Genomic DNA, 26,887 nt, shown 5'->3' on the forward strand with positions numbered 1-26,887 from the left:
ATCTTCCGAAAGTTCTTGGTTTTTGTTTAAGTAATTAACAAGCTTTAAATCTCACTCACTTTTCATCAAATTGATTCTCTCAAATAGTAGTTGAAATATTAAAAGTCTATAGCATAGATGTTCCAATCTCTGTGGGACGATATCATAAACTATACTAAAATTTGACAAAGCACGAACAGGAAAATCCTATACACATTGGCCTCGTCACATTTCTACATAAAAAATTTGAGTCAAATTGAAGATAATACTCTAATTGATATATATATTCAATCAGACAAAAAAACTTGAATCTTTTTCAAATGGTTATATTGTTTATATAACAATTGTCTCATCGAAAGGAAATTTTTCAAAATTAAAATTAATAAAATCTTGCCTAAGACCAACAATGTCTTAAGAAAGATTTAAAAGATTAGCTATATTATCATTTGAGATAATTATTAGAAGAAATGTGTGAAAAAATTATTAACAACTTTGCATCTCAAAAAGCAAGAAAAATAGATTTCAAATAAAAATTAAATGTTGTTTGTTCATGTAATTTGATTAGTTTTTGAAAAAAAAAAATTCAAGTTCCAGAAAACTAGTTCGAGCTAGTTTTTCAATGAAATTTTTTCTTTCATTCACAAAAATTCAATATTTTTTCAAGTAAAATGATGTCCAAATACCACTTCTAACTTCAAAAAATTATTTTTCAATATAACTTCAAAACTCTTTTGTTTTAAGTTTCAACCAAAATTATGTCAAAACGCTAGCTAAGTAATTCTTGTATACCAGCTATATTTTATTATTAATTATCTATTTTTAAAGCAAAAAAAAAGGGAGTATCAATTGCTATTTATAAAGCATCTTGACAAAAGTAGAAGAAAATAAAAAGACTTGAGAAAAAAGCTATTTAAAGAGTAAATTGCCCTCTTGGTCCAACTTAACATTTGTTTTTGAATTTATTTCGTGCGTAATAAACTTCCCAGTGCGCGCCTGCTTTGCTTTCCCAAAATTTTCATCTGCAGCAGCTAAATCTAACCATTAAATTTGAGAAACATTATTTAAAATCAGTCCTTTTGCGAGTTAACAAGTGAACTGCTGTGGCATTGTGGTATTTAACTGCCGCGGCAATTTGAAGATTTGAGAAGATTAGAGCATGGATTCAGTATCTACTCCTGGTTGGAATGTGGATCGTCCTTTTCTCACTGGCCAATTTTATCAGGTACTCAGCCCATTTTACACTGTCTTCTGAGTTACATTTCAATTAAATTTACTAAATTCCTTACTTTTCATTGCATTTTTTCTGAAAATGTGTACAGGAAATAAAGGCTACACCTGGAACTGTTGAATTCAAGGGTTTTTCTATGGACTCAAGGTATCCTAAATTTTCCTTTGCTTTATGATTTCATATAATTTAGGTATTTTTTTTGAATGTGTTTAGCATGGTGTTTTTGGTTTGCTATTTTGAAACAAACTGGTGACTCCTATTTGGTAGGTCTCCTACTTACTTTCTGTTTGAAATTTTTTGTTCAGTTCTGGGACGGATAATGCGATAGGTACCTACCATGCTACCATTCAGGTATTGCTCTTTTGATGCAATTGGAGGTTCATCATCCTTCTTATTAGAATTGTTGTTATTATTGTTATTACTTGTTAGTACAATTGGTTATTGTTCTTATTGACTATGTTGCTCAGACCAATAAATGTGTATTACAAAATATATAAGTACATATTTCGATTAACTAAGCTATTGAACTAAAACTAATAAAATTTAAATCTCTATGAACACCTAGTAATGTTTTATAAGTAAGATATACCGTGTAATAGCAAAGCGTTCTCATACTTTATATAACTACTTATATATGATACGAACCCAAAAATCAAACCAAATACCCAATCAACCTAGACTTCTTTGTCATAGATGTAGTTAAAACACAAAGGTAAGTTGACCAGATCGGCAAGAAGTAACATATAAGCTCGGATAATAAGTTTTAACAAGACTGTAATAGTCAACAATCAACATGCTTAATGTGTCATGTACTTCTCTTGTACATGCCAATAACTGGTTTGCGTCCTTCTCTTTTTGTTTACAACCAATTTGTTTGGAATTTAGTTCCCTGTGAACTTTTGCATTGTTTTATTTAAGTTCTAACTTTTAAAGGTTAGGGGGAACAGAAACTATGATGTTGTGGCTCATCTAGAAGTTTTTTCTTGTTAATATGTTATGTCATATATGGACTTGACGATCTTGGTTTCTAGTTCAGCCAGGGTCAGTCATTTATTAAAATCTTGTCGAATATGTAGGAATTAATTGTTATTGATGATCTTCTATCCACCTTCGTTGGAATTGAAGGACGCTATATTTCTATTAAGAAAGTCCGAGGGAAGGAGGATGCCATAACTTTCCAGGTTGATGCATCTATGGATTTAGCTCTTCAGGTACATAATTTTGTTTTTTCATTCAAGTTCTTTGTTTCCATCTTGAATCTGTTCATAGGCAAAAGAACTCTTGTAGTTGATTGGTATGAAATCATGATCTAGATTGTTGCGTTATATCTAGTTTAGTTTTGGGTGTGTGGACCAGATCTATTGGAGAATCCTTGCGAAAGTTTAACAGAATAGGATACTTTAGGAGAATGTGAAGAATGAAGATTTGGAGACTCTTAACCTTCTGTCAATATCAGATGTCAATTTCCATGGACGAAATAAAGAACTTGATGAAGTGGCCTTGAGCATAATTTTATCAGAACATGATAGCAGAAATATGTTAATTAATGTTTCGAAGATGTGACTTTAGTGGAATGGGTGGTGCTGACTGCTGAAGATTGGATATTGCAGGGCATTATTCTGCAGTGAGCCAATATTTTTGGAGTAGGCTGACAGGTTTAGCATTTAGATTAAGTTACGAAATGATGTTGCTCTCTAAAACGCATAAAAGTACAAAACATAAAGTAGAAACGCAGGAGTTGGGTAGATACCTACCAAAAAAAAGGAGAGGAGTTGGGGTAAACGGAGACATCTAATTCCTGAAATGTCTTAAAGTTAATTAGACCAAGTATGTTACGTTGTCAAACTTAAGCTATTGTCTTTTGATTGAATTATTCGCACATGTGTAAGTGCAGCTTATGTTCTTCATAAAAGAAGTCCAACATATTTCATCCAGTAGTTGCTTGTGTTAATGAGAAGTGAAAGAATGTAAGCTCTGACTCCGTCCATGTTAAAGTGCTCGGTAGTAAGCAGGCACTAAGCGTCTAACTGAACCACAAGAAAGTATCGGAGAATATTAAAAGAGAAATGAAGCTAAATAACGCAAAAACAGAATGTTAGCTTTCAGCAGTTCTCTAAATAGACAAAATTTCAATGCTTGAAATAGTTAATACTACATTCTTCACTTTGTTTGTTCTTCCTAGAAAATCCCAAAATTTTCGAGGATGTCGGCAATTTTTGGTGCAGGGAACTGTCAAGCCGGCTCTGCAGCAAGTTTTTGTCTAACAAAAAATACGGATTAGTACAAGAAAGATGATTCTCTCTTGCTTTCTGGTCCTTTTCTCTTATTCAAAGCTGTAGGTTTAAGTGGTGGTTATTTAGTAAGCAAAAAAGTAAAAATGTTATGTCCGTGGTTAGCTGACAAATCACAGTGCAACACTTTGAAAGTCGAAGGACAAAAAAGGAAGTAAATAAGTGTATATTTGAATAAAGTAAAGAATTACTTTGAGGCTGAAAGCTGAGAACACGTGAAGACAATTTCCAAGTCTTATATAGTTATAATGTGTTGAAATAATTTTGACTATTACTGCAGGAATTTGCAAAAAGACTGTTCCCGCTATGCGAAAGTTATATCTTGATTAACCAGTTTGTCGAGGCAAGGTCACAGTTCAAGACGGGCCTAGTCAATCATGCCTTTGCTGCTGCTCTAAGGGCACTCCTCCTTGTAAGTTTCTTATTTATGGATCTTTCTGGTGTTGCATGGGGTATTATACTTTTCTCCATCTGTTAATCTGGTATATTATTCAGCTTATGTACCTTTTGAGGATATATTAAATTATATATTTGAGAAAATCACTTCTGGGAAGATGGTATCGTCTTCATCATTTGTTTAATCTTTTTGTGATAGATAAATTCAACTATTTGAAGATTATCTTTTAGGAAGCTGAGACACCTGTCCACAACCTTTGATCCGGTTCAGCTGATTATTGCTAGTTTTTATAATTTAATTGGCCTATTGTATCATAGATTCCTGGTGGCACGAGTTGTTTAAATTTTCCTATGCTGGGCATACATGCACAATGTAGAAGTGCCAATATTTGGTTGCTTTATTAGGCTGAAAACAAAGGAAAATGTTAGAGAAAGAAGTACTTTAAGGAAAACCAATAAAGGAGAGATAATCGGAGCGTGGAATATCTTTTCCAGGATTACCAAGCAATGGTGGCACAGCTTGAACATCAATTTCGCTTAGGAAGACTTTCTATACAAGGATTATGGTTTTACTGCCAGGTAACACTGTTTAATTTAGTTTAATTGCCTAAGCAGTCATTTACTTTGACTCGTCGTTTTTGTTGCTTAGTTAAGCTATTTCTTGCAGCCAATGATGGGTTCAATGCAAGCTCTGTCAGTGGTGGTGAAAAAGGCTGCAGCCAATAACTGTGTTGGTTCTGCAGTCCTTAACCTCTTGCAAAGCCAGGTATGGCGTCTAATTAATGTCATAGCTTTAGGGGATCTATTGTCTGAGTTCCCCTAGAATTATGGAATTCTTTAGTAGTTCGTTAGTTAGTCTTTCTCGTTAGGAAAATCTTCTCTTTTTATGAAAAAGTGCATATTGTTTAATTTCAATTGAAAAAAAGACTGAGGATTTCATTCAGAATTCAAGTTATTTAGATATTGGGAAGTATACGTAATCCAAAAAAAGTGGTTTTTCTTTGACCTTTTTCCAGTTATTCATGACTTGTATTGGCAAGAAAAACGGAACGCAGAAAAAAGTTTCAAGCATTCCATGATAGACACTATTTTGAGATGTGTCGAATACAAACTACATATGTTCTATTTTAGGAGGATCTACATTTATTTCCAGACTAATTCCGTTTTAGGCAAAAGCAATGGCTGGTGATCATGTAGTGAGATCTTTGCTGGAAAAGATGTCACAATCAGCAAGCACTGCATATCTTGGGATATTAGAGAGGTATTTACTGTAGATGCCTCAATGATTTTTCAAGTTTGTTTAAGGTCTGGTTGACCCACTACCTCCTGGGCATAGTTGCCTAATCAAATTTCTAGTTGTGTAATCTGATAATCATCAATTTGTTATTACTTTTTTATGAAGTATAAAATGAAGTTGGTGAGATATAAATTGCTATAGTTAAAAGCTCATTGCTCTCTTTTTCTGCTATTTAATCTTGGCGGGTCATCCGATAATGTCTACTTTGGATATCACCTGATAGAGCTACTAGACATTGTAATAAGTAGTAACATATGTTTCCTTGAATAATGACTTTCAGTTTAAGTGGAAATGCACAAGTTTGTATCTTTATATTTGTCCCATGATAAGAAGCAAGGAAAGTACTGGTTTTCTTGTTCCTTGTAGAGTAGCTATTAGGTTTTCATCGTAGTGTCTTTTCTAGGTATTACGGTTTTCATCACTTCTCTCATGTTCCACACTTGTATGCTCAACTTCCCCTTTTTTAAGGTGAATTGATATTGTTGCTCAATTTAGGTGGTTGTATGAAGGAGTGATTGATGATCCTTATGGTGAATTCTTTATTGCTGAGAACAAGTCTCTTCAGAAGGTACATCTTTGTAAGTAACTCCACTTTTTTACTTAGTTGCTGATATCTCGTTGATCTCTCTGTTTTTCCCACAGGAGAGTCTTACTCAGGATTATGACGCCAAGTACTGGCAACAACGTTACAGCCTGAAGGATGACATTCCTAGTTTCCTTGCAAATGCAGCTGAAACAATTTTGATCACTGGAAAATATTTAAATGTCATGAGAGAGTGTGGACATAGTATTCAGGTTTTGACAAGATTTTATTGCTCGTCATATCATATACCCAATAAAGTTATTCCATATTTCTTTGCTCTACAAATCAATTAGTAATATTAGCAGGAGCTCTTGACCAAAATGAGTTTGTTAGATTCCTGTGGCAGAAAAGTCAAAATTGACAAGTGTTGGCTCAAATCATCACTATTTGGAGTGCATCAAGTCTGCTTATGATTTTGCCAGTGGCGAGCTGTTAAATCTTGTTAAAAACAAGGTGTGCTTGAAGCAAGAAAGTCATTCCTTCTATGTATCTTAATTCGTGAATGCAAGTGCTTTTATTTTATCTGAAACTCCTTACTGATAAAACCTTTCTTTTCTGTTGGTAGTATGATCTAATGGGAAAACTGCATTCAATCAAGCACTATCTTCTTCTTGATCAGGTATTAGCTAACGATTAACAGATTATACATTTAAGCTTATGATAGTTTCGGGAGTTGGGGCTGGATTGGGGAAAGTACCTGGTATGGAGTTCAAACGCTACATGCAGGGAAATGCTGCATTAACTTTGTTTATTAACTCCTCATCCCCTTTGTATTTCATTCCGTAAAGAAGATATTTCTTGGGCTAGTAGCTGACATCAAAAAGAGTTGAAGGAAGAAGGCAAATATGAAACATTTTTAACCCTATGTTGGCCAAACAAGCATATCAGTCAATTAAATGCACAAATTCAAAGCTATTGGATGCTTAGGTTCTCCGCTCTCTAGGCCTGGTTTCGAGATTACTCTTTGGTTTCATTCTTTATTTTCTTTATGTGCGCTCTCTTCAGATGGAGTAAAAAATATTTTTACCTGATTCTGTAGCCAGTTTTTATATCTTTTAGGTTAGATGCATTTTGGCTACTAAGAACTTTGTCTTTGTACTCACTCCAATGGGTCATGCAGGGTGATTTCCTAGTTCACTTCATGGATACAGCTAAAGAGGAACTCATGAAGAAGCCTGATGAGATATCCGTGGAGAAGCTACAGGTTTTTTACATAGTTGTTTCTTTGGTTTTCTGCTTTCTGTAACATAGAGAAAACACTTGAAGCTCCCCAGTAACATGATGTTCTTCTTCTTTTCTTTCTTCTGAGTAGTCTCTTCTAGACCTTGCTTTGAGATCTACTGCAGCTGCCGTGGATCCTTGCCACGAGGACTTATTGTGTTGTGTGGTGAGTTGTTATTACCTTAGCTTGTTTAGCCTTCAAATACGGGAATAATCTGCAGGATTTATGTCAAATATGGTATTCTCCCAGGAGCGGACTACTTTATTGAAAAGGTTGAGTACGCTGAAAGATCTTGAAATCAGCCAGTCTGCTCCAGATAGCAATGATTTAGAGGAACCACTAAGCATTACTGGCTTGGAAACTTTTTCTTTGAATTACAAGGTTTGTATTCTAATGTCTCTCTTTCAACATTTTTGAAGAAATTATCCACCGTTGCACCCACCCAACAAAAAGGAAGAAAGAAAAAAGAAATGGTAAGAAAGCGCAGACATTGCTTTAAGAAAGCAGTCTTTATGTCTTTTATATCGATCATAGATCCAGATTGTAGTTGCTTCATGGTACTGGATTGCTGTTTAAACTTTAAAGGGCCCAATTTTAGGTTTGAAATGTAAAACATATCCAGAGCTTAGCTGTTGTCCCCTTCCACTTCCTTCTTTGGGCAGTCAAAGAGTGCGAAAGAGAAACATAGTCATGTAAAATGAAAACAAACTAAAAATGTGAAGATGAAGAAAATAGATAGGATTTAAGAACATGGCATTAGGAAAGAAGAAAAAGACAACTAGGAATTAAAAGTGTAAAAAGCGTTGGGACATACGAAATAAAAATACGTAGCAAGCAAGGGCGGACGTCAAATTGTGAAGACGAAGAAATGAAGCAACTGAAATCTGAAGGTTCCAAAAGAAATTAAGGAAAAGACCTCCCTTCTTAGGAACCTGTCCACCAAGTCACCGCCAGCTACTTCCCCCATTACATGATCAGAGGGATCAATTGGCTTTAGAGGGGATATTATTATCCTGATCCAAGAGATAACATACCTGTTTATTAGTTTTGGTGTCTTTGACAACATATTAATAACTCCTTCGCCCTAACTATCTAGATAGACAAAACTAATATTCCGCAGATGCTCATCACTTTGATCCGGATAGCTAGAGAGAAATGCATCTATGATAATCCTTTTATATTCCCGTAAGGGAGAGAGAGATACTGCTTTAACACTGCATTGAAAGGAAATCTTAGCTAAAAGTTTGTTTTAACAAAGAACGGGCTCCGACCAGCTGTAATTTATTTATTAGCATTCAGCTGGACAAAGTCACGGAGGGCAGCAATATCTGCACTGATTTCATACTACTGTGGCTTTATCGGGTAACTCTATATGAACAATCACCATAATCCCACAACCAACAGTGATCTGTCGGCTTCTGGTGGGAGGCACTAGCATTGCCTCTACCATCTCTTGATCTTATGCTTTCTTGCTTCCTTTATGCTTACTCTTTTATCTCCTCTGTTTTGCATCATATTTCTGTTTTTTTACCCGCCTACATCTCCTTGAACATGTTTGCTTGAAGGCTAACATTTTGTATCTCCCCTAAAAGATCCTACTCCAAAGTCCCATTGGCAATTTCCAACCTTAAGGCTTAAGCATGCTATTTTCATATGGTCTGCTTTTCTTAGTTTGTTTTTTTGACTTTAATTGCATTTGTTCTTTGCCTTTAAAATTTTCCTACTGAACCGCAGTTTGGGTATTTTCAATACTTGTATTTAGATGTACGAGAAATAGTCTGCGACAATTTGGTTGTTCAATAGCTGGCCAACCTCCAAAAAGTAATTAGCTGGAAATTTCATTTATACTTTTAGCTAAGTTAAGAAATTGGAATGGGAATAAAATACTCAATTCTCCCTCCTTTACATGAGTTCACATTGTCCTATACCTGGTATATTTGTCTAATTTATCAGTCTTAGGTTTTCTTTGTAGTTGTGTCCAATGATGTTAATGTGTTCATCACTTCATTCAGTGCCGCCTAGCAACAAGCATATTTAGCTTATGCCGAGGGAGTGCATCTTCTTCTGTTATCTTCTTTATCTGTTTTGGGCTTTTGGCAAGAATGACAATTTTAGCTGTAGCATGAGTAATTATATTCCAAAAGGTCCGTAATAAAAAATAAAAAGCTCTTTTAAAAGGTCATGGTATCATTTCTGCTGGATAATTGTATTATCATCTCCTGATCCTGGTTCCATTTTAATGTGTTTCAGGTTCAATGGCCGTTATCTCTTGTAATATCTCGGAAAGCCTTGACGAAATACCAGTTGATTTTCAGATTTTTGTTTCACTGTAAGCATGTTGATAGGCAACTCTCCGGGGCATGGCAAGTACATCAGGTATGAGATTTCAATTTCTTTTTTGATAGTAGTCAAATAGCTTCCTTTCACTTCTGATAGATTTACTCATTTTCTTATTTTGTTTTTTATAGGGTCTCCGGAAACTTGACATGCAAGGGACTACAGTTTCTGTATCATCTTTGTTGTGTCGTAATATGCTAAAGTTCATCAATAGCCTCTTACACTATTTGACATTTGAGGCAAGTTTCACCCCTTGGCTGGAAACTGCAGTTTTCGTATTATCTTTGTTGTATCTACCTGCCTTGGGTACATTAATCTCTTCTTGAATGCTTTGAATTTCCAGTTATTTTCGTTATCCTTTGTTATTTTAATTTCATGTTGTATACTTTGGTTTCCCAGTTTTTCTCATTGTTCTTTTCGTCACCGTCACCACAGTGCTACAAAACCACAGTGCTACTAATGTATCCTTTTTCTCCGTTGCTATTCGTTTTCATTTATCATTGCTATAGTGGACATGAGCTTTACTACATCTATCAAACTGGTGAAGACTAGTGGACTGAAACTTCTGATATGTATTCGTAGTCAGATTGAACTAATATTTTGTTGTATCTTCAGGTTCTTGAACCTAACTGGCATGTAATGCTCAATAGACTTCAAACAGCAAAAAGCATTGACGAGGTAAAAGGATTATGCCAAATTCTTGCTCTTGTACAAAGAAACCTTGTGTGTAAACACATTTATAGAACAGAGTCCTGCTGGTATGCTCCTTTTTGTTTATACTTTAGTGTATTATCTCATTAGTTCTTTGATTCATCTTTGGGGCAGGTTATTCAATACCATGACTTTTTTCTTGACAAGTGTTTGAGAGAATGTTTGCTACTTTCACCAGCCCTTCTCAAGGTTAGTTGTGATTTTTAATTCTGGTTATTGGTGGCCTTTAGTTACTTTGTTCCTAATTAGAGAGCCTTTCAAAGTGTTAAGATTGATGACGACTAGCCTTTCTGCCATGTTCAAGAAGAACCTGTTAGTGGACACATTTCAATAGCAACTGCCACAATACGTTTTAGGTTTCGACTCTGATGATATATTTGTTTGCTGAAGTTCCTTTTCTTTTTGGGTCGAATTTGGTATTTTGTTGTTCTACCTATTTTTCCTTTCCTGATTTTCTCATTAACGTTTCTCTAAATGCAGAAGGTGGAGAGGTTGAAATTGATATGTCTGCAATATGCAGCTGCAACCCAACGGTTGATTACCTCCTCGTTGGATACTGCTGATACTAACATGTTGTCCGATGATTCTCCCAGTATAGAAAAATATAAGAAGCTGAAACTAAGGACCCCATCTCAGATGCTGAGACTAGCTCCTGAAAACATCACAGTATTTGAATCCGTTCTGTATGTTACAATGAATTGATAGTTTTGGTTTTGTTCTCTCTGTTTCTGTGTCTCATAGTTTACTAATCATTTGCAGGAAATTTGAGAGGGAATTTTCCTCTGAGCTTCATAGCCTTGGACCAATATTAAGCAGTGGCTCTCGGGCAGAACCGTACTTGACTCATCTTGCACAGTGGATCCTTGGTGTGGGAAAAGACCAGTAAGCTGATTGTATTTGTTGCCACCAAACTTAGTTTTTAAAATTGCAGTTTTAATAATCTTTCATTTTATTTATGTTTGTTAAGCTCTTGGTTGATTCCTTTTCAGATCGTTCTCTCTTTTAAAACTCGGTTGAGTTTGCAGTGTGTGTGATCATTGTGAAATCAAAATCAAGCTTGTGAGGCCTATTTCCCTTTTTTTCCCTTGATCTCTTTGCTACTCTTTTCTCTCATCAACACCACTGTGAGGCTCTTTTGAGAGCTTAATACACGTGTAACTATACGTGGTCGCACAAGTAATATAGAGTAAATCAAGTATCGTTCCTTCACAAGTTGTGTTAATTGCTAAACTATGATCAAGCTACGATTAATTTATGTAGCAATTAAGAAGTGTTGGGGTTGGTTGAATGTTAATCAACTAAACTTAAACTTTGAACTGAAGCAATTGCGAAAAAGAAGTTGAATACTCAAAAAGTATAAATTGTATTTTGTAATTAAAAAATATTAATTTCGAACTGTTGGCGAGCATGACCCCCAGCTTCCCTGTCCCACCCCACTCCCCCCACTCCCCAAGATTGTATAACACTGTAACTTTTTCTTTTTTTAATAAATATTAGGCTTCTAATTAGTATACACTTTTATCTTTTGAAAAGAAGTAACTTCTCGTCCCATGAACTAGGGTTTCAATAGTTCGGTTCAGGTGATTATTTTATAAAATTTGTATCATAATAATTTTTCGGTTATTTCATTTTGTATAACTAAAATTAGACTTTTCGAATCGTCCAAATCATCTTGATTTGTCTATGGTATCGGTACGATTTAGTTAATTTATCGGTTTTTATGCATGCATGCATAGGACTCTAGACATGTTTACTTTTTTAAAAGTGATGAATCAAAGGAACATGAAAGATGTCCAAAATAGAGATTCATCCCACTATTCTATGATAACATAAAATAAGTTAAGCAAATACAAGAGAAATATAAATCATGAGAAGAAAGATAATAATCAAGTTGGAATTCAAGAATAGTGTCTATTTGAAATTAATATGCAACCAGACAAATTTAAATCATACTAGAGGAAATATATTCAATACCTAGTGATTTGCTACTCAAGATGTTGGAACTAATTTGTTTCAATTTAAGTAGTAGACTAAGTTTGGAAGTTGGGACTTTGGGAATATATTACTTGGCCACTTGTATCCATTTCCATAATCCTACGACCCAAGAAAAAAAAACTTAATACGTACTTAGTATATAAAATGTATTATATATATATATATATATATAGACCCAAGAAAAAAAAACTTAATACGTACTTAGTATATAAAATGTATTATATATATATATATATATATATATTCGGTTTGAATCGATATTTTTTTGATTTATTTTTATAAAATTAAAAACCTACCTTATTATTTGGTACGGTTATAAATTTATATAAAAATCTACTGTTTTGAAAAAATAAATCTAATAATCGGTTCGGTTCGATCGGTTTAGTCGGTTTTTAAAGATCTATTGATACCGCTGTCGTGAACCTATAAAGAATAAAATATGTCTAATATTATCCACAATTCTCTAATACTGGTATCTTGTAGTATAATCTTTTAAGTAATTCAACCAACAATATCCTTTATGACAATTTTCCTGATTCACTTCTTTCACAGTTTTTTTTCTTTTTCTTCTTTTGGTAATTAACTTTTTTCGTAGTTTCTCACTACTAAGGGGTAATATAACAGGTGCCTGAAACAAAAAAGAATACTTAAGTGGTTAAACTATATATAAATGCATATTCAGAAAAGTAAAAAGGCCTTTCATATATACTGTTTTGGTACTAAATAGAAGAATTAACCCAAATAGTCCTCCGCCTAATTTCTTAAACTAAATATAATCGGCGGATATATAATATATGTACAATTCATATATAATTTATGTATAACCGTGCATAGTTAATATATAATTCATGTATTATCGGCTAGAAAAAATAAATATTTAATCTGGCCGGTTATTTGTGTAACAATCTCTGCTAAATATTAGGGAGAACGGCAAAATATGATACTTTTGTGCCACTATAGATTTTTTGACCCCAGGAATAAAATTTTTGAGAAAACAACCCATATCAAAATTTTAAAATACACGGGGTAAATTTTCCCCGATCGCTAGAATATTAAAGCACGTTACTCAAATTTTTTAGAAATTATGGTGATTGTCAGGATTTTGTCACAATTTGTGACGGATCACCAGAATTTTTAGTATTCTAAATTAAAAATTTGACGATTGTCAGAAATTCTGGTGCTAAAAATTATGGTGATCGTCAGAATTTCTAGTGTTTCAAAATTTTGATGAGTGTGCTTTAAAATTCTGATTTTGGGCTATTTTTCCAATTTTTCTTAACGAGGTCAAAAGATAACAGTGGTTTAAAAAATTTCTCCGGCATCATTTCTAGTACATATTAAGGACAAATGAATTAGTGTCAACATACTTGAAGTTTTACAAAAATTGACTTTCCAAGTTAATTATTTTTAAGTTATTTACAAATTTAATTATTTTTAAATTAGTGGAGTGTTAATTAATTAAAAAAATTTGAGGAAAGATAAGAGTAAGGTTAACTAAGTTGTTCATAATGGCGCTACAAGGCATGAATCTCTCTATCAGTCCGGCCAATTACGAGATGGTTAAACCCAATATATATATATATATATATATATATATGAATTGTGCTTGAGAAAGAAAAGAAAATCCAAACAGAAAAGTTGAAAAATGCCAATGTCAAAACAGTTAAAAGGGGTTAATATTGACCCATAGGTAAAGAAGACAAAAAGGTCCAAGTCAGGAAACAACAGGTTGTCTGTAATATGAATAGTCACCACACATGTAGTGTATAGTTGTGGTTCGTACTCATGATTACTTCTAAATGTTCTAACTTTTTATTTCAAGGCTGTGCCATGCATGGTTTTCATTTTTAATAAAAAAAGTTATAGAAAGAGAGAAAAAAAGGGACAAAAAAGGTTAGGCTGAGTGGTTTCCCACTTGGAAAACCTTAATCGATCCCCTCATTAATAGTATTGTTAGTTAAAGTTCGTTTCATCGGACATTTCTAATGCAGTTTATATTTTCTGTGATTTACGAGCTATTGTACAATGAGAAAGTTACTCAGTGTGCACTTGAATATATAACGGCAGCGAATTTCCCTCGAATTTTTTCACAAAAAAAAAAATATATGTAGCTAGTATAAATAATTAATAAGAGAGAGATGTTCTTTCTGAAACCTGATTGATAAGTTGTTTTCTTAACCCCTTTCTCCACACATGTACAGCAAGAGAAAAGCCAGAGAAAAAGAGCCCCTTTTTAGGTGAGTTTTCCATCTGATGATAGGTAAGTGTAAGTGCCAAACTCTAACAAGGAACAGAATAAAGCTATGGGGAATAGAATAGTCAAGGAGTGGGATAGACGGATTTCTTAATTGTTTGTGTGTCTGCATTTCAGACTGAGAGAAAAAGAGAAATATGAGAAAGAGAGGAATAGGATTAGTCAATTCTGAGTCTCTGACTACATGGAGAGAACAAGAACACAGGGGTTTTGCCCGGGGGGGGGGGGGGGGGTTAACTCCAAAGGCACTTAGGATCAAGTGGTGTCATCCAAGAGATAACGGGTGATTTAATTTAATAATATTTATAATCTTAACGATAAAGTTGTTTCGTATAGGTCACGGGTTCAAGCCGTGAAACCAACTATTAATATTTGTATTAGGGTAAACTGTCTATATTACACCCTTTGAGGTGCGGTCCTTTCGCGAACCCTGTGTAAATATGATATGATTTGGTCACCGAACTGTCTTTTTTTTTAAAAAAAAATTAATCTTAGAGGACAGTTAGTTTGAACCAGAATGAGTAGGTAGACACAACTTAAAAATTACTTCCGATATTTCAATTTATGTATCTTAGTTTAACTAGGCATGAAGTTGAAGACGATAAAAAAACTTTTAAATCTTGTGATCTTAAACTAAAAATATATATAACTTATCAAAATGCACTTGAATCTTGTGATATTAAATATATCATGCGAAAAGTTGAAGCTAAAGAGACACCTTTTTAGAAAATAGATCAAAAAGTAAAGTAAAACAAATCAATTGAAACGAAGGGAGCAATGAGTAATATCTAAGCAGTCTAAAAAGCCGACTTGTGAAAATAAATTACTCCCTCCGTTTTAAATTAGACGTGGTACTTTCCTTTTTAGTCCGTTTTAAAATAAATGACATTTTTAAATTTGGAAATAATTCAACTTTAAACTCTTCATTTTACCCATTTTACTATTAATGAGAATGTTTTTATAATTACACAAATGTCATGGTCCCACAAAGTCTTTACTCCTTAAACTTTTAAGATCACAAATTTTAAAAGTCTTTTTTTTTTCTTAAACTCCGTACCGAAATAAACTAACTCATCTAATTTGAAACGGAGGGATTAAACCTTTTTATACAAATTACACACGATCATCACTTGTTTACGTACCATATGGGGTTGGGGGTGGGGGTGTTTGTGATGGCATTGTCCAATAAATGCGAGTTCAGAAAAGTGAGGTGGGGTTGGATGTGGGGGTGTGGAGGGGGAATAAGTAGTAGTAGTACTACACAGTAATTGCTGAAACCAAAAAAGCATATCTTTTGAATATTTTGCATGAACAATAGAGAGAACAGTGATGGCAGAAGTATTATCAGAGGGACAACCCGAAATTAAATGCTTTCCTACCAATCCTTCGTGTATTGTGTCGGGATATCCCCCGACTTTTAAAACTGTCCCTTTCACTTCTTCATCTCCCTACTTCCCTTTGTTTTTTACTCTCTGTCTGTATGGAAATTTAAAATGGGTCCTCTTTGTATTCATTTGGATACCCAATATTGTTTATTCTCAAAATCGAATAATAATTAAATATATAAATGGTTTAAAAAATATGCGGATTAATTTAATACAAAACGATAAATTAAATTGCTATTGAATAAACAAAGACAAAATAAATTCAAACCACACGAGTTTGATAGTTTCAGCCTTAATGAAATAGCCACTCTCGAACCGAGCTCACCAAGACTGGTATAGATAAAAAAGAACAAGAGCTGGAGACTAAGAAAATAATAATATAATTACTTTTGAGTGCGTGTTATAATGTGTTTCATGAATTATCAGACCCCCTTTATATAGTAGGGGAGTCATATTTTAGGTATAACTCTATAAAAGGTAAAAATCTTCTGACTCCCTGATTTCCGATTCCTTATCGATACGTGCCGAGATCCACGCTGTAATATTCGGCCAGTCACGGATATTTCGGCCTTCTGTTGGCTATGCTGGATTGTCTGATAATTTGAAGTGGGACTTTGGCTCGATTTCGGTCCCTTGTTGCCATGTCTCGAGCCTGACTTATTTTGTCGGAAGCTAAGATGCACCATGAGCTCGATTTTACCCGTATACAGATAGTCCCCTCATTTTTCGGAGAGTAAACGACGAGAAACGACACGAGCTTCCGATTCTTACTTCGATACACCGTGACAGAAATGACAAAACAACTGAAACGTCTCATCAGCCAAGTCATAATGGCATTAAATACATGTCAGCAGTCGGTCGGCCGTCCCTGGATGCGTAACGCCGATGAAATACTATAAATACCCCATCCTTTGTTCATTTTAACTTTATATCCAAACCTTCTACCCTCGTACCTTTGAGATTTCGATTCTCTTTAGCACTTTTACCCCGGTTATTCGAGGTCCTTTGCAAGAATTTTTACCCATCTTCATCTCAAGCCAACAAGTCTAATCCTTCAACTTCCTTTCTTTCTTCGCCTTTTCTCAGATTTTCCTCCATTTTCTAAATAAATGACAAAGACTTCCAAAACCGTGAAGCTCCTTCTACTTCGCGGCTGGCTACTAAGGCCGAGGAGACCGTTCCGCGCGCGGCCATTGATGAACCAATACCTGAACCCCCTTTGAAAATGTTCATCCCTGGGGGATGCTCGATCAACATCGATTTTAAGGCCGAAAAACCTTCCTCCGTACAGGGCCAGTGTGAGGAGGTCTCGAGATACATCTGTTTGATTACCGAAGAGGTCCTTCCTATGGTCAGAAAAGATTGTAACTGGGCAGATAAAGACATAGTGGTCCTCGACCCCGATGAAGCTATTATCACCTATGTCGAGGGATACTTAAGTGTTTACACTTATCCCTTTACCCTGGGCCCGGTGGACTCGATCATTTTAGATTTCTGCAGAAGGTACAACGTGTGCCTAGGCGAGATTCATCCATCGCTCTGGAGGATCGTGATCCTCCTCTGGTTCTTTGTGAACAAAATCGATGGGTGCTCGTTCACCATCGACCATCTTCTTCGCTTATATAGTCCCCGAATCTTCCCGGGGGGGAGGGGGGGAGCTGATAAAGCTTGTACGTCGGGCCAGTAAAGCCCCGTTCTCAAGTATTGATGAGGACCGGGATCAGGGCTGACAAGGCCATTTTGTCTGAGTGAGGACTTCGGACTTGATCCCATCTAAGTGCAGGCCATTCCCCGAGAAGTCGAATACATCATGTAAGTATAACTTACTTTCAAATGTCGATTTTATACTTACTTCTTTTTTCCTTATCGGTGCTTTGTGGTGGTGCAGCCGTCGCTCGGGTCCCAAATACTGTCCCTCGACTCAAGGAGTGGGTCGAGGGTATCATATCACAGATGCCCTACTCCGAGCGCTCGTGGCACAAACTCTCGAACGGCCGTTGGGAGGCCCGTTCCCATGGTGAGACTTCTTTCCCGAGTAGGTAGTATTAGGATTCTCCTTTTAACATTAAGCCCTTACTCCCTTTACTTCTTTTTGTAGGATTATCCAAGGATATCGAGCTGAGGCCTCTAGTTGGTGGCGAGGACTTTCCTGCCGAGTCCCCTGCTCCGAGACAGGCCGAAGAGAAGAAGAGAAATAGGGCTCCGAGTTCCCCGAGCTCGGAGAAAAAGAAAACAAGGAGAAGGCTGGTGCGCAAGTCAAAAGAAAACACCAGCGCCCGAGCACCAGCTTCAGATTCGCTCTATCAGGTGAGGGATAAATCCGAAGAAGAAGAAACTTTTGTTCTAGTGGCCCACGAGCCGTCGCAACTCGAAAAGCAGGGGGCCTCTGAACTAGAGATCCGTGAGGTTGATCTGCCTCAAGCCAGGGAGGTCGATGAGGAGATTGGGGCTGCGACTTCCCGGGATGCGGGCAATGCCCCGAAGGAGGCACTCGGTGTGATAGACATCACCGAGTCACCCTTGTTTACTGAGTCTATGTACATTGAGGCCTAAACAGTGAAAGAGCGCCCCAATGAGGGGGCCCACGGAGCGGACGACCCCCTCTCTGCTGATTTTTTGATGGCGTGGATTCCACTACCACGGAAGACATCACCGGATTGGGTGACATAGAGGTACCGAGGAAGAGTCCGTCCTCAGGGGCAGGTGGGCCTAACTCGAGCCCGAAACTGATCAACCAGTTCCCTGCCCCGAGTGTGGATCCTGATCGAAAGCAGTCCATTATCATCACCGTTCCGGAGGATGCCCAGGTTCTTTTCACCCCCGTAGGGGTGGCCAGTTATCTCCGGTGCCTGGTGACCGAAGAAGACCGGGCCAAAATGAACGAGGTGGATGCGCCCTGCCTGTTCAACGAAGCACAACAGGTGCTGAGCCGGGTTAATCTAGATAACACATGATGATTTCAATTTCTCCTCTTATACTTGAACTAACTCATTGATAATCCTAATATTTTTCTTCGTATTTGTAGGCCTTAGTGCTTCACCACGAAACTTTCCTCCGGTATCGGGATGAGCTGAACCAACTCGAAGCCGAAGTCAGAGATCTTACTGAGAAAAGAGACACATACAAACTTCTTAGCGAGTAGCGTGGAGAAGAGGCTAAGAGCCTTTAAGCGGAGTTGGAAGCGGCTCGGAAAGAACAAGCTGACCTAGTTAATGAGGTAAAAATCTTTGAAGTTAGTGACGATGAGCTAGACACGGTGTCTAATGGTCGGAACCCGCAGGTTCAATAGAAGATTGGTCGGATCGACCAACTCCGTGCCAAGATGGATGCAGTCAAGGTCGAGGCCGAAAAGTGGAGAGGCAGGATGGACCGCCTGGCCCCGAAAATGAGACTGCCCGGGCGCAATTGACCTCGACAGACATTTCCGAGCCGTATTAAGATGACCGTAGGTTTTCTAGTTTGGGTGTTGTCCAGTAGGCTTGTTACCCCGAGTCATTCGGGCTTCACCGAGATAACTGTCCTCAAATGGGGGTGGCCATAACCTTTAAAGTTCGGACACTGCCAAATAAGCTTTGTGCCCCCGGGCTTCATTATCCCGGGCTATCCAAACCTACCTTGGGCGGCAGTCCCCGAATGAGGTGGCCATTGGGCTCGATGTCTTTATGGGATCAAATGTAAGAAAGAAAAGTTTTCAAGGGGCAAAATATTTATCTGCAAGGTAGAAACTTCCTTTAAATTTTGTGCGTTATATACAAAGTTAGACATTTATTCAAGATTTGTGTTCGGGCTCAGGCAGTCTATGTGGGCACGGTTCATTCGACCATTTGACCTTTACAGTAAATCCTATCGATCGATCCTAGACTATTCGAGCACAAAGTTTCTTTCCTTGCGAAAATCATTATCCGGGGGGGATGCCCCTAGTGTTCGAGGTCGATCATAGAGAAGCCTCGAATACTGTTGACAACCGGTCTTCGATTCTAAGTTAGCACGATCCATTGTTGCCTCGTTAAAAATCTTGTCGGAAAATCCATTTGGGACAAAACTGGTTCAAGGGAAAAAGAGTGTAACGCGTGCTTTCTGGCCTAAACAATTGTGCCGTTCTTTGATGGTTACCTCCAAGTGTTAGTCCAAAATGTAAATAAATAAAAGAAGTAAACAGACGACCTTAGCAGTAATATCATTTCAAGTGAGTTATGTTCTAGTTGTTCAGTAGTCGCTCACCGTTCATTGCTCCGAGTTTGTACGACCCTTTCCGGTGATCTCAATAATTTGATACGGACCTTCCCAATTCGGCCCCACCTTCCCTTCGTTCGGGTCCCGGGTGTTTAATGTGACCTTCCTCAATACTAATTCCCCGAGATTGAAGTGTCGAAGGTTGGCTCTTCGATTGTAATACCTCTCGATCCGTTATTTTTAGGCGGTCAACCAGGCGAGGCGGCTTCGCACCTTTCATCTAACAGTTCCAGGCTTGTATTCATGGTTTCGTTGTTTGATTATTCGGTTGTATATCGGAACCTGAGACTCTATTCTTCAACCGATATTAGAGCTTCGGCGCCTAAACTAATGAGAATGGGGTGGCCGCGGTATTGGACTTCGAGGTCGTACGGTATGCCCATAGGACTTCGAGCAAGATTTCTTTCCATTTTCCTTTAACGTCGGTCAATCTCTTTTTGAGGTTCTGGATTATGGTTTTGTTCGTGAATTTTGCTTTCCCGTTCCCACTAGGGTGATAGGGTATTGACAAGATTCTTTTGATCTTATGATCTTCGAGAAACTGGCTTACTTTGCTGCCAACGAACTGCTTCCCATTGTCCCACATGATCTAGGCCAAAATTTCGAACCGACATATTATGTGGTCCCAGACGAAATCAATGACTTCCTTCTCCCTGACTTTCTAACGCCTAAGCTTCCACCCATTTAAAAAAGTAGTCAGTCATAAACAATATAAATTAAGCCTTACCGAGTGCCCATAGAAGGGGGCCAATGATGTTCATCCCCCATTTCATGAACGGCCAGGGCGACAAGACCGAATGTAGCAGCTCCCCGGGCTGACGAATCATCAGATCATGCCTTTGACATCCATCGCATTCTCGTACGAACTCCTTCGCGTCCTTTTCCACGTCGATCCAATAGTAGCCGGCTCTGATTATTTTCTGAACTAATGATTCGGTGCCCGAATGATTTCCGCGGTACCTTCCTGGATTTCCCTCAGAATGTACTCGTTGTCTCCGGGTCCTAGACATATTATGAGTGGGCCATCGAACGTTCTTCGGAACAGTGTACCGTCTTTGGACAGGCTGAACCGGGCCACCTTCGTACGCAGAGTCCTCGATTCCTTATGGTCCAAAGGCAGTTTTCAGGTCTTCAGATATTCTATATATTTGTTTCTCCAGTCCCAAGTCAGGCTTGTTGAGTTTATCTCGGCGTGACCTTCTTCCACTACCGATCTCATGAGTTGTATGACCGTCCCCGAGTTAAGCTCATTGTCATCGACCGACGATCCTAAGTTAGCAAAGGCATCAACCTCACTGTTTTGATCCCGAGGCACATGTTGTAGAGTCCACTCTTTGAACCAATGTAACGTTACCTGCAGTATATCCAGGTATCTTTGCATTCGTTCCTCTCTGACTTCGAACGTCCTATTAACTTGGTTCACCACAAGGAAGGAGTCGCACTTAGCTTCGATCACCTCTGCCCCCAAGCTTTGGCCAGTTCGAGACCTGCAATCATGGCCTCATACTCGGCCTCATTGTTAGTTAATTTTACAGTCCTAACAGATTGTCTAACTACATTATCTGCGGGTGGTTTCAATACAATTCTAAGTCTGGACCCCTTTGCGTTCGAGGCGCCGTCCGTAAAGAGGGTCCAGATTCCCGAAGAAGTCCCCGAGTTCAACAACAACTCTCTTTCGACCTCGGGTATTAGGGCCAGCGTAAAGTCATCCATAAAGTCTGCCAAAATTTGAGACTTAATGGCGGTCCGAGGCCGATATTCGATGTTGTACCCACTGATCTCTACGGCCCATTTGGCCAACCGTCCCGAGAGCTCGGGTTTATGCATTACACTCCTCAATGGGTAAGTGGTTACAAATTACAGCACATATGGGGTGACATTGAGAGTACGGTTTTAGCTTCCTAAAGGCTCTTAGCAAAGCGAGCGCCAACCTTTCTAGATAAGGGTATCTAGTTTCGGCCTCGCCAAGAGACCTGCTAACATAGTAAATTGGAAATTGCGTACCTTTATCTTCCCGGACCAAGACTCCACTTACCGCTATCTCTGAAACTGTCAAGTATAGGTACAACTGTTCGTCTGTCTTCAGCGTGTGAAGCTGTAGCACCCCCAAAAAATTTCGAAATACTTAAGCGCTATTAAGAAAGTTGATGTGTACTTATTACATTATTTTGTGTGCAGATGAGGACTATTAATATGATGGATATTAATTGAATATTATAATAAGTGTACGACGTGTATTTGAAGTGATATAGGGCATAAGGAGAGCACTTGGGACAAATCAAGTTGGAAATTACATGATAGTCTAAAGTTCCAAATGAGTACGCACAAGACCTAACTTTGGACGAGCATGTATGTATATATGTATGTATGTATATATATATATATATAAGGATTTATGTGATGGAAAACCTATCAAATAAAAGATCTTTGAGTCTAGTTTCTAACGCTTCAAACCGTTTGTCATTTGGATATTCCTATAAGAAGTTATAACCAAATTACCAAAGGCTGGCAGAGGAGTGAACTGGGGATGCGAAGATCTTGATATATTATGGCATATCTATTTACATCGATTACTATTTCTTTTCTGAAATTGAAACTAAACCTCAAGTGTGTAAATTTAATGGTATTGAATTTGTACGAAACAACATACATGGTTTTAAACATATTGATCTAAACTTCCATCTCTGAATTAAGCCTAATAAGATCAATTAATAAAATAACTACGAGGTGTTCTAACTAATTAAAAAAAAGCTTTTACTAAACAGATATATATAAGGATTTATGTGATGGAAAACCTATCAAATAAAAGATCTTTGAGTCTAGTTTCTAACGCTTCAAACCGTTCGTCATTTGGATATTCCTATAAGAAGTTATAACCAAATTACCAAAGGCTGGCAGAGGAGTGAACTGGGGATGCGAAGCATCCGAGGCCGCGTCCGAAGGAAAAGCTGGCAGTGAAGTACTGCCATAGCATTCGGGTCCACATCTAAGATTCGAAGAGGAGTGAACTGGGGATGCAAAGCATCCGAGGCCGCTTCCGAAACCCAGAAACCTGGGCCTATAAATACAAAATCGGGAGAAGAGAGTATTTTGTGCATTGGGGGTTAGGCTCCTTGAGGTGAAGAGGTGATTTTGAGCTCAAATCAAGTCCAATCAACTAAGGTAAATTGTTAATGATATTTTGGGTTGATTCTTACTCAATATACATGAGTTCTAACATTATTCTTACATCCAAATACTAGATTTCATCATCGAATCCTCAAGAATACAAAATTCACCAAAGTTGTGATTTTTCAAGATTGATCTACTAGAGGTAATTCTAATGCTTCAAACCCGTTTATTATGATTAGTTAGAAGTATTTGAAGTATTAATGGTTGAAAGATTAGATTATGAAACTCTAGTTCATGACATGAATAGTACTTTTGAGAAAATAAGAGAGGAGATTAATGGTAATCTTGGCGATGAATTGATGAATACAATGATCCTATGGAATTATTTATTAGCAAAAGATGAAAGTGATCAACTAAGTAATCACCCAAATTGTACATTTTGCAAGTGTTGATTATGGAAGATGATGAATAGTAACTTGGTGGTATTGGACAATTGATGTAGTATCACTAATAACTTTGAATAGGTATTAAAATATAAGAATGGAGTTGAATGGTCTAGCATCTGAATCTATTTGACGATTTGAGTTGTTGGAGGCTTGTGGCCAACTTATGAGCCATATATGAATATTGATCAATATTTAAGGTCATATTTTGATGTAATTAGGATATCTAATTATAGATATCGACTTGTTGGTTATATTTGAGCATTTTAATCAATATTGGAATGATGGAAGAGGATTGAAAGCTTGTGAATGTTAATAAAGTGAAAGCGAGGTAAGTTGATTAAAACTTGCTCTACTCGAGAGACTTTCTCTAAAATCATGTTTTGAGTTAATACTTAAGTTGATTGCAAATGTGCTCTCGTACTTGTGGGGAAAAACAAGTACGGATGTCTCCATGTACTAAAATATTATGTTGCATATGTAATGTCATACTGTTTTATAAAATTTTATTTTAAATCTTGTTGGCAAAATGACACTCAAGGTAAATGTTATAAGTTTTTATCAAAACTTACGTATTGAAAAGAGTATACATATTTGAGTACTAAAGATAAGTTTTCATGGAAAGTATTTCTTTTGGGAATTGATGAGCAGAATTGTACTTGTGGTATCTTTTAAAGATTGATGTTAAATTGCTAAAGGCTTTAGCATGTAAAAGGTTGTTTATTTATTTTTGTTCAAATGATTTATATTTTCTATAAATGCGATGATTTGGAAAAAATAGATCCTTTGAAGCTACTATGCTATGAATCTATTTTTGAAGTATCAAATGTTTTGGGAGTTACTTGTGTTCATCGAGATTGACTTCGGATATATTGTGTTCGTTGTCATGAAACTACACGTGCCAGTATAGGCGTAGATGGCCACTTTGTGGTATAGACTACGACAAAGTGCTCTCCCTCGAGAGAGTACTATTTTGTGCTATTATTAGCATGATTGAGTCGATTCGTACGACACTACGATGAGACGACCTTAGCAAGTATGGTATATGATACTTTTCGCTAGGTATATAACCTAGTTGACCTTCTTATGTCGGTGATATTATAGTACTCCTAGTGAAATGTAAGGATGATTTTCTTATGTTTAGGCCTAAGGAGCCGAAAGTGATTTCAATGACTTAAAGCAAACCGAATGATTTTGTATGATTTTACCCAAAATCTTGGATTGATGTAAATATTTTAAAAGTTTATATTGTGGGTTATATTTCACTTGGTTGTTATTTAAAATGACAAGGGTCATGAATTGATAAATTTTTTTATCATTTTATATCAAATATTGTTGCATTATTTATATAAAGTTTGTCCCAAGGACTTAAGTTAGAGAGAGTTTATGACACTTATTGGGTACCGTTGTGGTGTACTCAGCCCTTAGGGCCCTCCTCCAGGGTCTCACTTACTTTACATGTTTCAGGATGATATATGATATGTGGCATGCGGTCAGACTACGATGACTCTCTTTCCGAGGTATTATGAAGCACCACTTTTATTTCGTGATAGCTATCATGTTCTTTCTTATTTTATTTTGTTGAAATTACTCCAAGTGTTGGTATTATTATTTAGTATAAAGGCTCCATAGATAGTTGTGGGATTGTAAAAATAGGATTGTGGATGTCATGCATAAAGGAATAATCATTTAATTTGATTATATCATTTTTATGAAAGGTCTTATGTGTATGACTTTGGAAATGAAAAAAATATATTGTGACTTGATTTGAAAATGTACAAGATTCTCAATTGGCTTCCGCAATTATACTTGATCTTGACATATGGGTTGGTTCACTCGGGTCGGGTAGTGTGTCGGGTGCCGATCACGTAAATTTGGGTCGTGACATAAGTAGCGGTGGGCTCTATAGATATTGCTTGAGCTCCTCCAAGGCCAGTTGGCACTCCGGGGTCCATGAGAAGTTATTCTTTTTCTTCAACAGTGAGAAGAAACGACAGCTCTTGTCGGATGACCTCGAAATAAATCATCCCAAGGCGGCTATGTGTCCGGTTAAACCTTTGTACGACCTTCACATTGTCCATAACAGTGATATCTTTGATGGCCTTGATCCTATAGTGGTTGATCTCCATTACCCGGTTGGATACCATGAATTCGAGGAATTTACTAGACCCGACTTTGAATGCACATTTCTCCGGTTCAGCTTAATATTTTATTTCTTCAATATGCTGAAGGTTTTCTGCAAATATTTCAAATGGTCCTCTGCTTGCAGGGACTTAACCAACATATCGTCAATGTAAACCTCCATCGATTTTCCTATTTGTTCTTCGAACATCCGATTTACTAGGCGTTGGTAAGTGGCGCTGGTAATTTTTAGTCCGAACGACATCATGTTATAACAGTAGATGTCGTACTTGGTGATGAAGTAAGTTTTTTTCTGATCACCCGGGTCCATCCGAATTTGGTTATACCCGGAATAAGCGTCGAAAAAATTGAGGATCTCGTGGCCGGCCGTTGCATCGAATATTCGATCGATGTTAGGCAAAGGGAAAGAGTCAATGGGACACACTTTATTCAAATCTTTATAATCTACACACATTCTTAATTTGTTCCCCTTTTGGGGGGCCAATACTACGTTTGCTAACCAATACAGGTATTTAACCTCTCGGATGGACCCTATTTTAAAGAGTTTAGATACCTCGTCTTTGATGAAAGCATGTTTGACCTCGGACTGGGGTCTCCTCTTCTGCTTGACCGGGTAGAACTTCGGGTACAGGCTTAGCCTGTGAGTGGTTATTTCCGGCGGGATCCCTATCATATCAAGGTGGGACCAAGCGAAACAATCTTCGTTAGCTATAAGAAATTGAATATGTTTTTTCCTAAGCTTGGGATTCAACCTCGTGCCCAGGTATACCTGTCGATCGGGTAAGTGTTCGATCAGTACGACTTGCTCCAGTTCCTCGACCGTTGATTTGGTAGCGTCGGAATTATCGGGAGCTACGAAAGACCTGGGAATCCCGTAACCGTCGTCCTTACCCATCTCCTATTTCTTCGGTTGGGACAGAGTCAATGTCAGTAGTTGCTATTTAGTTTCTCCCTTGTTGACCGGACCCAGCTCCTTAGGTGCTAAAAGTTTTGATATCGAGACCACCTCGTCGACTGCAAACATCTCTTTGGCGGCCAATTGTTCTCCGTAAACTATTTTTGTTCCTCCCGACATCGGGAACTTCAACACCTGGTGCAGAGTCGAGGGTACCACCCTCATGTTGTGAATCCATGGTCTTTCGAACAGATTATTGTACCTCATATAACCTTCGATCACATAGAACTTTATTTCTTGAACGGTCCCGGCGGTGTTCACCGGTAACGTTATCTCCCCTTTAGTGATCTCACATGCCATGTTGAACCCGTTTAGGACTCGAACC

At 37.4% G+C, this 26,887-nt stretch overlaps 1 protein-coding gene across 1 annotated transcript; it reads left to right on the forward strand.

The window, feature by feature from the left end:
- The first annotated feature begins 926 nt into the window (after positions 1-926).
- Positions 927-11,113, forward strand: LOC104117222 (gamma-tubulin complex component 2-like). The gene is made up of 21 exons (XM_070196711.1): positions 927-1,201; positions 1,299-1,354; positions 1,513-1,558; positions 2,284-2,418; positions 3,779-3,910; positions 4,390-4,473; positions 4,562-4,660; positions 5,064-5,155; positions 5,687-5,759; positions 5,834-5,986; positions 6,108-6,227; positions 6,340-6,393; positions 6,895-6,978; positions 7,087-7,161; positions 7,246-7,377; positions 9,247-9,372; positions 9,465-9,572; positions 9,949-10,011; positions 10,159-10,233; positions 10,525-10,727; positions 10,804-11,113. The coding sequence occupies exons 1-21, from the start codon at positions 1,136-1,138 to the stop codon at positions 10,928-10,930; spliced, it is 2,103 nt and encodes a 700-aa protein (XP_070052812.1). The 5' UTR covers positions 927-1,135; the 3' UTR covers positions 10,931-11,113.
- The last annotated feature ends 15,774 nt before the right edge of the window (positions 11,114-26,887 follow it).

Source organism: Nicotiana tomentosiformis, chromosome 3, assembly GCF_000390325.3.
Source record: "Nicotiana tomentosiformis chromosome 3, ASM39032v3, whole genome shotgun sequence".
In the NCBI taxonomy this organism is placed as follows: Eukaryota; Viridiplantae; Streptophyta; class Magnoliopsida; order Solanales; family Solanaceae; genus Nicotiana; species Nicotiana tomentosiformis.

Coding starts and splice junctions, on each gene's coding strand:
- LOC104117222 (XM_070196711.1), top strand. CDS start 1,136: ATGGATTCAGTATCTACTCCTGGTTGGAATGTGGATCGTCCTTTTCTC. Junction 4,661..5,063: donor TTAACCTCTTGCAAAGCCAG/GTATGGCGTCTA, acceptor ATTCCGTTTTAG/GCAAAAGCAATGGCTGGTGA. Junction 10,012..10,158: donor CAGCAAAAAGCATTGACGAG/GTAAAAGGATTA, acceptor TCTTTGGGGCAG/GTTATTCAATACCATGACTT.